The sequence below is a fragment of the Gymnoscopelus braueri genome (assembly GCF_963280865.1).
Source record: "Gymnoscopelus braueri genome assembly, chromosome: 19".
NCBI lineage: Eukaryota > Metazoa > Chordata > Actinopteri > Myctophiformes > Myctophidae > Gymnoscopelus > Gymnoscopelus braueri.
The window spans coordinates 27,549,102-27,565,085 of NC_137621.1; the positions used below are offsets into that span (position 1 = coordinate 27,549,102).

At 41.3% G+C, this 15,984-nt stretch overlaps 2 protein-coding genes across 3 annotated transcripts; both read right to left on the reverse strand.

Annotated features, from left to right (window-relative positions):
• Positions 1 to 1,146: 1,146 nt before the first annotated feature.
• LOC308074981 (DNA-directed RNA polymerases I, II, and III subunit RPABC4-like) lies at positions 1,147 to 2,473 on the reverse strand. The gene has a single exon (XM_080414548.1). It carries the CDS (start codon positions 1,329 to 1,331, stop codon positions 1,149 to 1,151), a length of 183 nt encoding a protein of 60 aa, XP_080270674.1. The 5' UTR covers positions 1,332 to 2,473; the 3' UTR covers positions 1,147 to 1,148.
• A 138-nt stretch (positions 2,474 to 2,611) lies between these two features.
• On the reverse strand, positions 2,612 to 12,428 carry d2hgdh (D-2-hydroxyglutarate dehydrogenase). 2 transcript variants are annotated; one of them, XM_080414546.1, is made up of 10 exons: positions 12,264 to 12,428; positions 10,907 to 11,280; positions 10,742 to 10,799; positions 10,511 to 10,650; positions 10,006 to 10,199; positions 9,578 to 9,746; positions 8,282 to 8,425; positions 5,133 to 5,275; positions 4,633 to 4,798; positions 2,612 to 3,944 (listed from the first exon to the last, which is right to left on the reverse strand). In XM_080414546.1, exons 2-10 carry the CDS (start codon positions 11,250 to 11,252, stop codon positions 3,676 to 3,678), a joined length of 1,629 nt encoding a protein of 542 aa, XP_080270672.1. In that variant the 5' UTR covers positions 11,253 to 11,280; positions 12,264 to 12,428; the 3' UTR covers positions 2,612 to 3,675. The 2 variants fall into 2 exon arrangements, with proteins under 2 accessions (XP_080270672.1, XP_080270673.1); XM_080414547.1 differs by having other exon boundaries at positions 3,788 to 3,944; positions 4,637 to 4,798.
• Positions 12,429 to 15,984: the final 3,556 nt, after the last annotated feature.

A 15,984-nucleotide genomic window follows, 5' to 3' on the forward strand; every position in this document is an offset into this window, starting at 1 on the left:
AGTGCACTTTTTGAGCGATGGGGTTAGGCTATTCCAAACCTGGGTGGCAGTGCTGTAGAAGGATTTGCCCATGTTTATTTTATGGGTGGTACCAGATCGTTGTTAACGCTCCCTCTAGTTTTGGGTGTCGCTAACCTTTTGGAGGTATTTAGTCAGATTTGCGGGTATAGGGGGCATTTCGGGCAAATTTACAATTTTGAAGACAAATCCCATTTTTTGTTTCTATTATGACAGTTCTTTGATGTCAGTGATTTCCATATTTGTGCATATTTATAGTGCAGTACCCACTATCAGAGCCGTGTGGCATACTTAGGACGGATGACTCCTTTGGTGATGTCATCAATATGATGTCAGCTATCTCCATGTTTGGGCATATTTGGATGAGGATAAGCCAACATCCCATCTTCTGCAACATTGCCACACGCCGGTTCTGGACCAGGGGTGGATTCTACAGGTTGGCCTGGTTGGACCTAGATCTAAGGCCCATCCGGATTGACCGCTTTCTCCGCCATATGAGATCCATGTAATCTATGGATATCACCACTGGGTGCCGAGTTGCGTCCGGCAACTGATTGCACGGCTGCCACATCTGATCGCGGCCACTTGTGATTCCAGACACAGTACCAGACATGCATTTGATCTCTTATTTCCAGATGTCCCTCGTTGAAAACAGCCATTGAAGAAAATTTGGCATATTGACATCATCCACTGGTCATTATATCTAGGCATAAAAAAAAATCAAGCCCGCCCAGATTCTTCCAGGCCCAGTCATTAGACACATCCTGTATCCTCCACTGTTCTGAATAACTGCTGATGCGACCAACTTCACAATCGACAATTTGAATGCAGTGTCGAGGCCTCAGTATCCTCAGACAGCAACACGTGTACACGCCAAAGTCCATGAAGTCGACTGGTTGAACGGTTCTCGAGATATACAAAGGACAAGTAGAAATTGTAGGAATTTATCATCTAGATAGAAGATGAGAATAGTCTGGCCAGTTACAGTATAAGTACCCAGTCTGTCCATGGAGGAGGCATCACAAGGTCGGAACAAATGTTTTTAATGGACTTTGTTTATTTACATTGTCAGAAACTACAAAAGTAGTGCACAACAAAAACCAACATGATCAACAGCACTCCCTCTCTCTTCACCGAGCATCAAAAACCACCAATCTCTTTGTTCTTTTCTTGTACATTATTATGTAGCCACATTGTCTGCATCGGATGGGCTCACGGACCTTGATTTCGTTTTCTGTGTGGCATTCTCCGCATATGTAGATCATAGGTTGCTTAGGAAGTTGCAGCAGACTTTGGGTATCCATGTTTGACATCAAAGAAACAATAAAGTAAGATGATAATTAGCGTGATAACTATATAGCTTATGCAAACAAGGCGTGACATGGACTACCCCTCTCAGCCAATCATGTAAGGTTGGAAATTGAACGCGATAACCATTTATGACACAGTTTGATGTGTGTCTCTATATTTGAAGATTGACGTCATCAACACGACACCAGAAGTCTACAGGGAGGCCACACTGTTAGACCCTGTGTTCAGACCAATCCACACCGGCACAAGCTTCCTTTTTTTTGTGTTCAAGTTCCAATTTTGTCTGCTGATTTCTTTGTGTCATCACTTTCAACTCGTTTAATCAGTACCTGTATCCGAGTTCTCTATCCTGATTGGATCAAATTGGTATCCTGACCTGAAAATGTCTGTTTAATAAACACTCTATAGCTATGAGTACCATCAGAATATAGAGCTATTTAACACTTATTTCAACCAAAGAAAACCACTTAACCTACCTTTAAGTTATAAATGCTGCATGTTAAGCATATTAATTACGGTGTTAAGTGCAAGCACATTATTCCTACAACACAATGCCTCGCTACAAATCAATTCATGAAAAGTGCAGAAAAATGTACAAATGAAAACAAGACTCACATGAGCTGAAGCTGCAGCCCTTCAGCAACAGTCTACCAGACAAGCCATGATGGAGCACAGGGTGCAAGAGGACCAACAGGAATGTCAACAGTCAAAGTGGCTAGCCAAGGCAAAGTGCAGGGCCGGACAAACACAAAAGGCTGTGCAGGGGACACCGACACGTGGCATCAATTCAGCATCAATATCAATGGCCAGCAGCAAACACTCATTTCGTAGGCTATACGATAACATGACTATCAATTACACACCCCATAAAGCCTTGAATTCATGGAGATTTTTGTTTTTGTCAAGACAATAAGACAATGTTTTTGTTGACAATCATTTGATGACCGGGTCGTCGGTCAGTTGGAGAATCAATTGAGTCTCCTAGACTCTGCCGGTCATCAAATTATTGGCTTAGGGATGCGACACAAACAAAAACATCTCCATGAATTCAAGGCTTCATGGGGTAGGTGTGTAATTGACAGAAAATATTTCTTTGGGTGATGTACTCCTTTAAGCTTTCAAATGCAGTCTCGTCCCTCTGCTATGAATAGTTCAATCATGTAGGCCTACGCAATGCGTTCCATTCCATTTCTTTTTCAGCACCATGGACAGCAAGAGCCAGGGTCAGAGAGCAGAAGAGCGAAAATAACCAAGAGGATCTTTGTGTGTTTTTCTTTTTCAATTAATTTATCATTCATCAGTTGCGATGCCCGTTTCAGTTGAAACAAATTATAAATATATGGCTGACTGTCTATGGGGGTGCCATGCAATTTGCATTGTACGTCAACACCAGTGTTTTGTAATGGGTGCAGCGGGCGTGAAAATGAGACGTGAAAATGTGGAGAGGTTGAAGACCAGGTGTGCTGCAGCATATCAATATGGCCAAATAAAAATACAGAATAGTTGTAAATAATATATGTTTTAAGTGAAAGTACACTCTTCACACTTTATACATTTTGTCATAGACTTCATTCTTTTTTTTTAAACATTTCTCACATTTATGATGATTATACTACAAAATATATAACAAAATACTAAATGATTCAATACACAAATACAAAGTATATCTTCCAAAAGCAACTGAATACAGATACACCACTGATTAGCCTATTTTATGTTGTGTTACACAGAGATATCAGTACATTTCAAAATCAGAGTTAAATCTGACTCTAATTGTTTTGTGAGGTAGAAGGTTTGCACATTCAGGCCACCATATATAACAGGACACAAGCTCAGACGTACTGGAACATGAAGATAGACAGAATAGACCATAGACAACCTGACCTCCGTTATGTCATTTGTTACACACGGCTGTGCTGAAGTGGCAATAGGAAGGGTAATGAGATTAGGAGCAGAGTTTTTGGTGATCCTGTAGGGGACATTCAGTTTCTGCTTCACCAGCTGATGGCTGCTCAGATGGTCATGATGAGCGCTCAGGAGGGAGCTGTCGGGGGGGTTAAGTGTCTTGATCAGGGACACTTCGACACATAAGACATTGGCGGGCTGGGAGGCGAATCGGTGACTTTCTGATTCTGCTCTAACCACTCATCTACGGCCACTCATGATTAAGTAATTATGAAGCAAAAAAAAAAATCATGTTTATCATTATCCCTCTAATTTCTGATTCTAATCTAATTAGCCAAAGAGACATACCAATATTTTAAATGTTTCCAGATTTTCTTACTATTATTATCTACAATACTGTGATGTATATTTGTAATTAATAGATAGGTATGTAAAAATATATCAGGTTAATTTCAGGTCGTCTGGCAGGGTCTTATAAGGGTTGAGAATGCCCTTGGGGTCCAACATGGCCTTGATGTTTCCCATCACAGCCACAGCCTGTCTGGGTTTACTGTAGTAGATAAAGTTCCTCTTCTTTAGGCCCAATCCATGCTCAGCGCTGATACTGCCCTGGCAACCCGCCGTCCACTCATAGACAAAGGGCTCGATAGCCTCCAGGAGGGAAAGGTCTTTGGCAGGGGAGGTAATATTCAGGTGGAGGTTGCCATCTCCTACAGAATGAGATGAACAAAAGTGAATACAAAAGTTTTAAAAAAAACGTGGTTTCCTAGTGATTACACCAGCTACACTAAGCAGCATACTGCACAGTCATAGACCAGGAAATCATGGGTTTGAATCAAAATCATGACCGGTGCCGCATGTCATCTCAATCTCTAGTTCCTCCTTCCTGTCTCTCTCCACTGTGCTATTTAACCCATTAAGACCGGGAACGCATCGGTGTAATTTTCTTTGGCTATTCAAAAATCGTGAAATTGTGTGCACATTTTTGAATATACAGTACGTAACATTTGTAACTCAAATCTTTGATTCTGGGGATTCAACCGTCTTCTAAATCCTAATCCTTTTTTTAAACTTATGTTGCTATAATATCAGTGGTTCTCAAACTTTTTTCATGTCAAGGACCCCAAAAATGATATGCATTTGTCTGCGGACGCAAAGATTTGAGTTACAAATGTGTGTGTGTATGTATATATATATATATATATATATATTTAAAGATTTGCACACCTTTTCACGATTTTCTTAAAAAAATATAGCAGATATACGAGCTCATAGCGCGGCACTCTTTTGAATAGCCAAAGAAATCTTAAAATGACACAGATGCGTTCCCGGTCTTAGTGGATTAATAAATAGTTCAAAGATCCACTTTAAGGTCCCCTCCCTGTACTGCAGTCTTACCTACATGACCGTATCCCACCACACTCTTGGCACGGCCCCCTAGGTGTTTCCTCATGTCAGTTACCAGGTGGTAGATCCTCTCCACGGGAAGGGAGATGTCATACTTGTAGGTGAAGCCATCGTGAGTCAGAGCCTCTGTGACCCGCTCTCTCATCGACCACAGACCCTGCATCAACATGAACATGATCAACCCATCAAATGTATTCATAAATGCACTTGTGCATTAAAATGCAATGTGATTTATGTTAAGTGAAAGTGCAAAGATGAAAGGTCAGGCAAAGACAAAATAATCCCAACTAAAATAAAGAAAAGTTCAACTGACAGATAAAATTGACATGTGGAATAAAAAGGGAGAATAAATAAAATACAGAGAATAAAAAGGGGAAAGACAGCTTTAGTCTGATTTTTTAAGAAATTTGTCATTTTTGATTATCAGTGTTGTGTAGCAGTCCCATTTCACTATGAAAGGAAGACGGCACATAAAAGTACACACACGTTACCTTGATTTTGGTGTCTTCTGTTGCCACAGTACCGTCGGTAACTAGTGATGATGTCATTGCCTCCTCCAGGAAACTGTGGAGCTTTTCCTCATCGTGCGAGGCGTTGGATCCAGCGGTTTCTATTACAATATAGAATGGACAATCTGCAAGATGGACAGAAGAGGATGCGAGTATAAAGCATGTTTTAGAGATGCATGCTTTGTGTTAGGGATGCTCCAAATTGATCGGCCAGTGATCGAGATCAGCCAATATCAAATGTAAATATCAGGGAATTCCAATAATACTTTCTAGGCACAAATTGCACAATCATTGGATTGACGCAATGACGCATTATATACGAGTCAATTACTGCAGAGCATGACAAATTCCTTAAACTGACCATAGAGTGAAAAGAAAAAGGCTTAGAATGCACCACGTTCTACGTCCCCTATGCAGCTCACAACGATGCATCCACGATGCATTGTGAGCTTGTAGGGCGGCTATTTTCGGTGTGATACACAGTTGTATGCTGATGTATAAATCAGGCTTCAAAAGTCCTCCGATTTTGATGACTACTCTCTCAGTCTCACGTTGAGCCCCGTTTCTTCACCCTTCCAGCACGCACATACTTTTCAAACGTTACCCTACCAGGCTGTGCATTCACACTTTGAAAACCAACAAGGAAGGATCACTTTCCTGCCCTTTCCACTATAACAACAGCTTACCTCCCTATACCTTACATAAGTGTTTAGGGTGAGTCCTTGTTCAGCGCTCTTCAGCAATGCTCCAGTGGAGCTGCTCAGTGGCAAACAGTACAGTAAAAGACTGTGGTTGTACTCTGCAGTTCCCAGGATTTAAAGTGTGTGTCTGTGCGATTGTGAAGGAGGACATTGCTGAAAAAGAGTATTTCATGCTCAGCGAACCTCCCCTGGATAAATAAAGGTTAAAAACAAGAAAAGGATACTTTATTTTACATCCTAAATGGCAGGCCTAGTATCATTATTGCATTTACAATATGTACAACAATGAAGCTGCAAGCCAATGTTCAGAGGCATTAACTTTTGTTAGGCTACTTACTATATTACTATATTTCTTAAGTTTGCAATAATTCAAGATTAGTTTTGAGACCTTGTATATTATTTGTTGACTACACTGTACTTACTCCTCTTCGTCCCAAGTGGGACATAAGGCTTCGACGATCTGCCTCCATCGGGACCTGTCTTGTGCAGCATGTTGTGCCTCGCCCCACGTAAGGTTCATCTCCTGAAGCTCAGCTGTCACGGTTCGTCGCCAGGTGGTTTTGGGTCGACCTTGACTCCTTTTCCCTACTGGGGTCCATCTCAGTGCAACCTTTGGGATTCGATCCTGGCCATTCGGAGCACATGTCCCAGCCATCGTAGACGGCGGCGTTTGAGTTCTGACACGACACTGGAGCACCTGGTCATTCTGTGCAGCTCTTTATTTGAAATCTTCTCAGGCCAGAAGATGCGGCAGATTTTACGGAGGCATCCATTGTGGAAGGCATTGATCTTATTCATGTCAAGTGTTGTCACACGCCAGCATTCCGAGCCATACATCAGCACTGATTTTACCTTACTGTTGTACAGTCGGACCTTTGTTTTTAGGCTGTACTGCTTCAACTTCCATATAGGATGGAGCCTTGCAAAAACACTGTGAGCCTTCCCTAGCCTTGCTCTGATGTCCTTTTTTGTTGCGTTGTCCTTGCTGACAAGACTTCCCAGGTAGGTGAAATCTTCGACAAAGTCGAGGGTTTCCCCATTCACAATGATTGGTGCATCTGGAGTGGCATTAATGCACATCACTTGTGTTTTGGAACCATTGATGTTCAACCCTGTTTGTTTTGCATACTGGTTTAGTCTGTCAGTTTTCTCCTGCAGGTGGATATATTTGGAGGAGAGAACAGCAAGGTCATCTGCAAAGTCTAGGTCTTCGAGTTGGGAGAACAAAGTCCACTGGATGCCCCTTGGTTTATCGGCCGTGGTCTTCCTCATCACCCAGTCAATGGCCATCAGGAAGAGAATGGGAGACATGGTGCACCCTTGCCGCACACCAGACTCTACGTTGAAGCGCTCAGATGGTTTTCCATTGACAATGACACTACATTCAAAGTGACGGTAGAACAGCCCTATCAGCGAGACCATTTTTGGAGGAATTCCATATGCTCTTGCGATCTTCCATAGGGTGTCACGATGCAGGCTGTCAAAGGCTTTCCGAAAGTCTATGAAATTGATGTGCAGTGGGGCGTTCCATTCTACACACTGCTCGAGGATGTTCTTCAGAGCAAAGATCTGGTCTGTGCAGCCCCTCCCTCTCCTGAATCCTGCCTGTTCCTGGCTCAGATTTTGGTCGGCGGCGGCTTCAATTCTGCCGAGTAGAATCCTACAAAAGACTTTCGATGGTATTGACAGCAGTGTGATCCCCCGCCAGTTGTCACAGTTTGAGGTTGCCTTTTTTGGGCAGTTTAACAATCAGGCCCTTGTCCCAGTCTTCAGGTATTATTTCCTCTTCCCAGATGTTTCTGAAGAGTTCCGTGAGCACCTTTGTTGAAGTGGTAAGGTCAGCTTTCAGCATCTCGGCATGGATGGAATCTAGGCCGGCAGCTTTCCCACCCTTCATGGCTTGGATAGCACGCTTTACCTCTTCATGGGTTGGGAGACTGGTGTCGATGTTGGGGACATCCTCTGCTGGTGGAGGGTTAGCATACTACACTGTAGTATCCTATATTAAAATTGGCTAATGGGAGGACCGGCCAGCTGGCCACGTCCACACGCTCATGTCACTATTACTCAGCCATTACCATATATGGAGTTCCCAATGCAGCTACGCCCAAATATGGAGTGCGCTGTCTAACCTCAATGTGACATCATGGCATCAGGCGCAAACAAATCAGTCAGCTCCATATATGGGCACCAGGGCACAAAAGGGGCGGTAGGTGTGAAGGCCGCGTATCGCCCCGAACCTCTAGTTTATTACATGGGCTAATTAATTATTATTTTTGGCCTGTTACTATGCGTTTGCCCTGACTGAACTTTGAACTTGATATTATCTCTTGCCAGTGGACAGCAGCTAAGATGGGTGTGATATGATCACATTTCATCAAATAAGTTAAATAAAAGCATGAATTATAAATTGTGTATTTCATGTATTACCTGATATGGGATTGGGTAGTTTCAAGTGTGTATTCAGTAGTCTCATACATTCGCTGTCTAGGAATTCGAAGGCTGAGAGGATTTCTCCCAGCATGCCTTTGCAGAGCTGGAACGTCTGTAGCAGTTGCTCAAAGGTCTCGCAGCCTGATAACAAAATAGAGATGAATGAATACTTGATCATGGATTGTTACATTTTAAAAAGTGATTAACAAGGACACCATCTTCAGGTGCAGTTGAGATCTGAGACTGACATCAGGTGACTGAAAACGTTATATAACGTGGGCTTAGTCCCTAATGGATGACAGCTGCCTGCTGTCCGATGAGCTATACAATAAAAGTGTAGTGTTAATTTAACTCAGAGGGTGTAGTTGTGTACGAATGTAAGCAAATGGTTGGATCCATCCTTCCAATGCAACATTTCTGTGTGGAGGTACCTGAAAATGAATGCGACTGTCACAGGCACAACAACATACCAACAATGTTATCTTACAAAAGTCAAATACATTGCAATTTATGAGTCATTCAGCTTCCACCTTAAAATAAACATTCACATCACATCATCATTACATTACTGTTGTTCACACAAAATTGTGGAAAAGCCTTCCCTGAGGAAAAAGAAAATCATCTAGACCTGCAACAGTTAATTGAACTAATTAATTTAATCAATTATAATTTAAAAAAATAGATTCAACATTTTTTCACATTGATTTATTGATATTACATTTAATATTTTTCTGGTGAAAGTTACGGTGCATATGGTGTGATATGAAAGTAAGCTATCAAATAACATAATCATTGTTTAGCTAACATAATCAACTGGCTTCCATCCTATGTTCAAGGGCTTCTTGAGAAACCCTTTCAGTCACTTCCCATGTGCTTTGAGCACATGGGAAGAACAGTCCATTATTAAACATATGGGGACTTTTTGGTGTGTCTGATAACTCTGATTATTATTTCTAGACTTGAGTACTTGTGATAACTACAGATAATACGGACTGTAGCATAAAATGGACTGTAAATAGGTCTTTAACAGTTAATCGCACAAATCAATTTAATTGATCATAAAAATTATGCTAACTTCTAATGGGATTGTTTTGATTCCTTCCTGACTTTTTTTCTTGAGAGATCACTTGCTAGGACCCAATATATTCAATATATTTTGTAACCCAGTTACGCAAGGTGTCTATTTTGGGAGTGACCTGTAGACCAATTTAGTTTGTCTCGGTTTTCAAGGCCAGCTAATAACTGCTTCACATTTTGCAGACCGATCTGAGAGACACAGTGATGAAAACCCACCCAGGAAGGCCACGTTCACAGATTTGGGTTTCCGTGGACACAGAATGGACACAGCCGTAATGAGCCCCAGCGTGCCCTCTGACCCTATGAAGAGCTGTTTGAGGTCATATCCTGTATTATCTTTCCTCAGAGTGGCCAAACAGTCCAGCACCTGCCCATCTGCCAAAACCTGGACAAAAGGCACACAGACAATCACGTATGCACACACAAAAAATTAACCCTGGTGTCCCTTTTAAAACATTTTCAAAAATAGCAGATCTACAAGCTCACAACACATCATTGTGCGCTTGTAGATCAGCTATTTTTTCTATTCATCAATATACTGTATAGTGGTTAAATGTTCCTTACAGTATGTCTTTCTGTCTACACCCTGAATGGCATAATCTCTCATCCTCTGTCTCTCTCCATCTTGTATTTGGTTCACTCACCACTTCCAGACCCAGCACAGTTCCTCTTAAAGAGCCGTACCGGAGCAGGCGGAGCCCACCTGCGTTAGTTGACACATTGCCCCCGATTTGGCAGCTGCCTTTAGCACCCAGGTCCAGTGGCATGATGTAGTCTCTGTCCTCCAGATAAAGAGAAAGGGTCTCTAGGACACAACCTGCCTGACATGTCAGAATACCTGACAGGCAGCCACAGAGAGAAATGCACTGAGTTACACTAAAACCTAAAAAACTAAAAGAAACAACAAAAAAACTAAAACTAAACATTTTGCATATCATTAGGACCAACTCTGCAGTGAAATGTTCTTTTTTTAACAGGTAATTTTCTGCGATCAGTAACATTTGTACATGAATTGCATCAACAGATCCACCACGTGTATCTGCACAGTGAGCAAGCTAAATAGTTTGTCTTTAAAGTTTTAAGTTATAATAACATCAACAAAAGTGATTATGAATAATAATGATATGTGAGGACTACAAAGTGACATACCAGAAACACTATCAAAGGAAAGGACATTGTTCATAAGAGCGGTGGAGACAATAATCTCATCATAGACTGGCACACTGCCCCCCACCAGCCCTGTGTTGCCCCCCTGGGGGTTTACCGCCAGGTTACGACTGTTACAGTACCTGGAATAGAGGAAGAAAACGTATACAAATGATAGGTTTTAATGGGTTAATTAATTACCTAATCTATCACTTTATCTATCTATTGACTTACCTGAGAATTTGAGACACTTCCTCTGTAGTCTGAGGTCTCAACAGAACTTCACTGAAACCTGTAGATGACACATTGACACAACTGTGAGAGATGAGCGTCAACATATCAGTCAACAACGCCAGCATAAAGCTTCAGATGTGGCAGCGGTGAGCTCGAATACCTCACCTCTCACTGACTTAAGCCAGTCCACATTATTCCCCTCAAGCAGGTCTGGGTCAGTAATAGCTCTGCCTGGTAGTAGTTTCCTGAAGAAGGTCAAATCCTCTTCGGTTACTCTGGAGAAAGGTAGCCTTTCAGGGGCTGCGGCAGGGGACGGCAAAGGCTTGTCCGTCCCAGCATGGAACATCCGATACTCGACTCCATGCTGCCCTAAGGTGGGTGCAAGAGGCAGGCTGTGGAGGAGGCCTTGAGCCAGAGGTCTGACAGTGGCTGGAGCTGAGAGGCCGTTGTGACAACTCAGGAACCTTAGAGCCGTCCTCAGACCCAGCCTTCTGTGGAGATTCCCAGCCATGCACGGAGATGTCTGGTAATGAAGAGAACTATGGAAATAGATTGAGTTATATGTGGTTGTCCTCTTCACACAAAACACACAAAAGTACTTTAATTCCTCAATTGCAAATTACATTTCATCCATGTCCTTATTTGCCTGGAAAAGATATGTTTACGTTGAACTGGACTAATCGTTTTAGTTTTACTTATTTATGGGTCTATGTGCAATCACAAAGGATGATTACTATTATTCCCAGTGACACCTTTTAATGCTTATTCATAATATATTTTTTTATATCAGTCTTCCAATTTTAACCTGTGCCCCCCTCTTTTTGTGATGTGTTTTTAAACTAAACTTAAAAGGGCAAGACCACTTTGGTAGAGGTTTGGGTTGTGTATTTACCTTGCCATGATGTAACTCCAAAGGTGGACAAGAAATCAAAAATAATTGCTCCATTGATTAGAAATTGATAATTCAAAATATGCTCCTCATTGACTTACATTGTACGGTAAAACAGCTCTCAAAGTCACTCTTTTAACACATAAATGAACACAAACAAAGTTCATTCAGACAATATAGAACATCACCAAACCATTTTTTAAATAAAAAACTTCCTGTTGATTTTGCTATTTTATTAAGAAGAAAACCTGGACTGGATTCGCGGATCCCGATCCGGATCTTCAAATAGTAAAATCAAACCTTTGGAGTTACATCATGGCAAGGTAACTACACAACCCAAACCTCTACCAAAGTGGTCTTGCCCTTTAATGAATGCCTGTATGAGCAATGGGATATCTCAATTTCCCTTCGGGGATCAATAAAGTATCTATCTATCTATTGACGTTCTGAACATCTTTCAGTGTGTTACAGTATGGTAACAAAAGACATGTATTTTTCAGCTATACATCACTATTACATATTACATCATAGTATAACGTTATTTAAGTGGCATGCATTGCATCTGAGCAGTCATTTTAGTTAGCTACTGTAGGTTAGCCTAACTTTTAGCATGAATTAAGTGAGTTACCATACCTCAGCTAATGTTACTTTCCAGCAACCACGTTCATTGGCACGTTACCAAATTAGCCACGTCATTCAGTCCGACTGTCATTCATTCATATAATGTCGCACCTGCAAAGTGTCACAAAGTTCAAGGACAACCACCCAACAAAGTAGTCATGTTTACAATCTGGCACCTTAAGCGAGAACGACCAGTACAGCAGCCGACGAGGGTCAGAATGAAACCTAGACCAGTGTTGCCAGGTCTGCTTATTATAAGCGACGTTGGGCTTCTTTTTCTGTAAAGTTGCTTGTAAATATTGGTGGTTGCCCGTTGTGAGCTTGTAGATCGGCTATTTTCAAATAGCCAATGTGGGGTTAAAGTGCTCATGTGGCCTATATAGTTGCTTCTTTTGGGCTTGTTTTCATACACCTGGTTTTGATTGATTGATACATACATTACATGGAAGTACAAATTCACAATACAAGGTCTACTAAACTGGAAGACTCATTAAGCACTGAGCTTGTTAAGATGAGATCCCCATGCACACAAATCATGATGACATATAAGAGACAGACAGATATACACACTACTATACAGAACGTCATACAATCAACTTACAGGTTACTGGTATGAAGAGTGAAAACAAGGGAACCAGGAGACCTGGTACTGCCAGACCCTTAGTGGTTGAAAGATCAGAGCACTACGTCACGCTAAGCTTGGCCAATCAAAAAGAGGACAGAAGACAGACCTCTTTTATGCCCATGTATGGACGAAAACGTTTGGAGAGGGGGACCGAACAGAAGACAGACCTCTTTTATGCCCATGTATGGACGAAAACGTTTGGAGAGGGGGACCGAACAGAAGACAGACCTCTTTTATGCCCATGTATGGACGAAAACGTTTGGAGAGGGGGACCGACAAAGCCTCATGTAGGCCCGACCCCCTGGGTCTGGCAAATATGTACAAGAGAAGAAAAAAACGGGGAGGGGGGGGGGGTAGGTTAAGACTTAGACAGGGGCCATTTTCGAATTGCAGCCTCCTGAAGGTGTATCTTTAGGGCAGTTTTGAAAGTGAGTAGAGTTTTACACTCCTTTACTCCTTTTGGTAGGGCATTCCACATTTTTGATGAATAGCATGAGAACGAGTTCATTCCCTTTGTTGAGCCAAATCTGGGTTGAACATGATTCGTGTTGTCGTGGTGTTATGATCGTGGACTTCATTAACGTTTTGGAAGTATTTTGACAAATACAGGGAGATTCCAATGTTGTGGTGTATCTTGAAGACCAGGCCCATAGCAAGTTGCTGTACTCTGTCCTCAACCCTAAGCCATCCAATCCTCGCAAAATGAGCAGGGGTTAGATGGGTTTTGTGATTGAGGCCAAGAAGTAGCCTTACTAGTTTGTTTTGGGATGTTTGGAGCCTTGTTTTTAAGGCCTTGGAGGTGTTGTGATACCATGAAGAGCATGCATAATCGTAATAAGCTTGTATGAGGGCCGTCTTACTGACTAGATGTCCAATCCTATACAAAAAGCGTATTCTTTGGTTGACCTTTTTGATCACTCTTTCTGTGTTTTTGTTACCGGTGAGGTTTGCCTCCAAGATGGAACCCAGGTAGGTAATTTCCTCCTTTCTTGTGATAACATCATCACCCAATTTGATCGTGAAACTCTCAGCCTTGTTAAGGTTAGAACTGGACCCAAAGAGGATGGATTCAGTTTTACCAGGTGTAATGATAGTTTGTTGTCGGAGAGCCAGATACAGATCTTGTTGAGTTCAGAGCTGAGAGTTTTCTCAACCTGCAGCCTGTCCCTGTCCGAGACCAGCAGAGCCGAGTCATCTGCGAACAGGAACAGTTTGCAGTCGCAAGCTGAAGACATATCGTTCACATATATCAGGAACAGTAAAGGTCCTAGTATACTTCCTTGCGGAACACCACAAGTCACTGGGAGGGGAGGGGACTGGGTGCCGTTTACTTCCACCACTTGCTCCCTCCCTTCCAGGTAGGATCTCATCCAGCTCACCGACGTGTCATCAAAACCTATTGCTTTAAGCTTATCGATCATAATTGGGTAATTAACAGTGTCAAAGGCCTTCTGGAGGTCCAGCATGACAATGGCGCAATATTTGCCAATATTTGTCAACATCTTGTTTGATAGAGTCGTTCAAATAGAGAAGGCATGTGTCAGACTTTTGGTTGCGTATTTATCTCGCATAATCTGGCAACGCTAACCTAGACCATGTATGTATGTATGTATCTGATTGATTGATTGATTGATTGAATGAATACTTTATTAACACAGAAACAAAAAGAAACACAGAAAGGTCTGCTAAAAGGATTAAAACCCAAGAAAGTACTATGGGTTGTTTCCATTGGGGTCCATGTGTATTCAAATAAGCAGTGGTTACTTAGTAGATTTTGATTATTATTACAAAACATACAGTAACCACTTCAGCCCATACATTTCGGCCATTTGAAAATAGCCGATCTACAAGCATTGTGTGAGCTTGTAGATCTGTTATTTTCAAATGATTATACATTTTATATATTTAAAAAGTTTGTTTTTGCAGTTGGCTTTTAACATTGTTGATGTAATTCTTTGGATGTACCGCTGTGTACCCTGTTGGATGGGTCTGTAGACTGGTAGTGACCTAACCAACACGGTGAATGTTGGCCACCCCCTCCCCCAAATCACCCACCCAAGCGAACTTTGCCAGCCCTATTCATCGAAACATTTAATGACAGACACATATACACTACTATGCAAAAAAATCATATAAACGAGTAGTAATCAAAAAGAAAAATATGTAGGCCTACAGTAAACAGTTGGGGGGGGGGGGGGTATATCTGGTGATCTAATCTTGGATCAATTCTAGCTGTAGATTATGACTCTCGTAGATGTATTTTATCGATTCTGACATTTTCAAAGTGTCAGAATTGATAAGATACATCTACGAGAGTCGTAATCTACGGCTAGATCAATTCAAGAAAATCATAGATGTATTCTTTATAGATTTTGACATTTTTATATAATAAAAATGTCAAAATCAATAAAATACATCTACGATAGTCTTGATCCAACGCTACTATGTATGTATGACTGTATGACTGTATGTATGTTGATGATTATTATACTATTATTATAATGATGATTATGATTATTGTTATTATTAATAATATACAATTGCTTATCTCAGTATCCACAGTTTATTCTATCACAAACATGTATCTATGCCTGGTCTAGTATTTTTCCATGTATATTGTAGATGGTTAATCTTCAAATCTGTCTCTCATTTTAAAAAAAAATCAAAGAAAATGTACTAAAAATTGTATGGTTGGGAGAAAAAAAGCTTGAATTTTCAGATAAAAGCAAAACTAACAAGAATATTGTTAGTGGAATATTTTCCATTTGAGTCCAAATCCTTCCTATTAAAACTCTTGCCAAAGAGAGATAATGGCACTTGCTGTATGAGCTTCAGGAACTACTACTTGTCGACCAGTAGGTGTCGACACCATGGTCTCTAATTTCACAAGAGTGTGGAGACCTCCTCCAACCACTGTAGATTTGCTAGAGCTAGTTATATTGTAATAGCATTCTCTGTGGTTGATAACGTTTTATTCATTAAAATATGCTCTTGAATGGAGCTTCAAGTTTAACACACTACTTTAACACTACTTAGTACTTGTCTTTAACTATGTTTATTGATTTTCCCCACCACCAACAGTATTGAAATCAACCCACTGCCAGATTA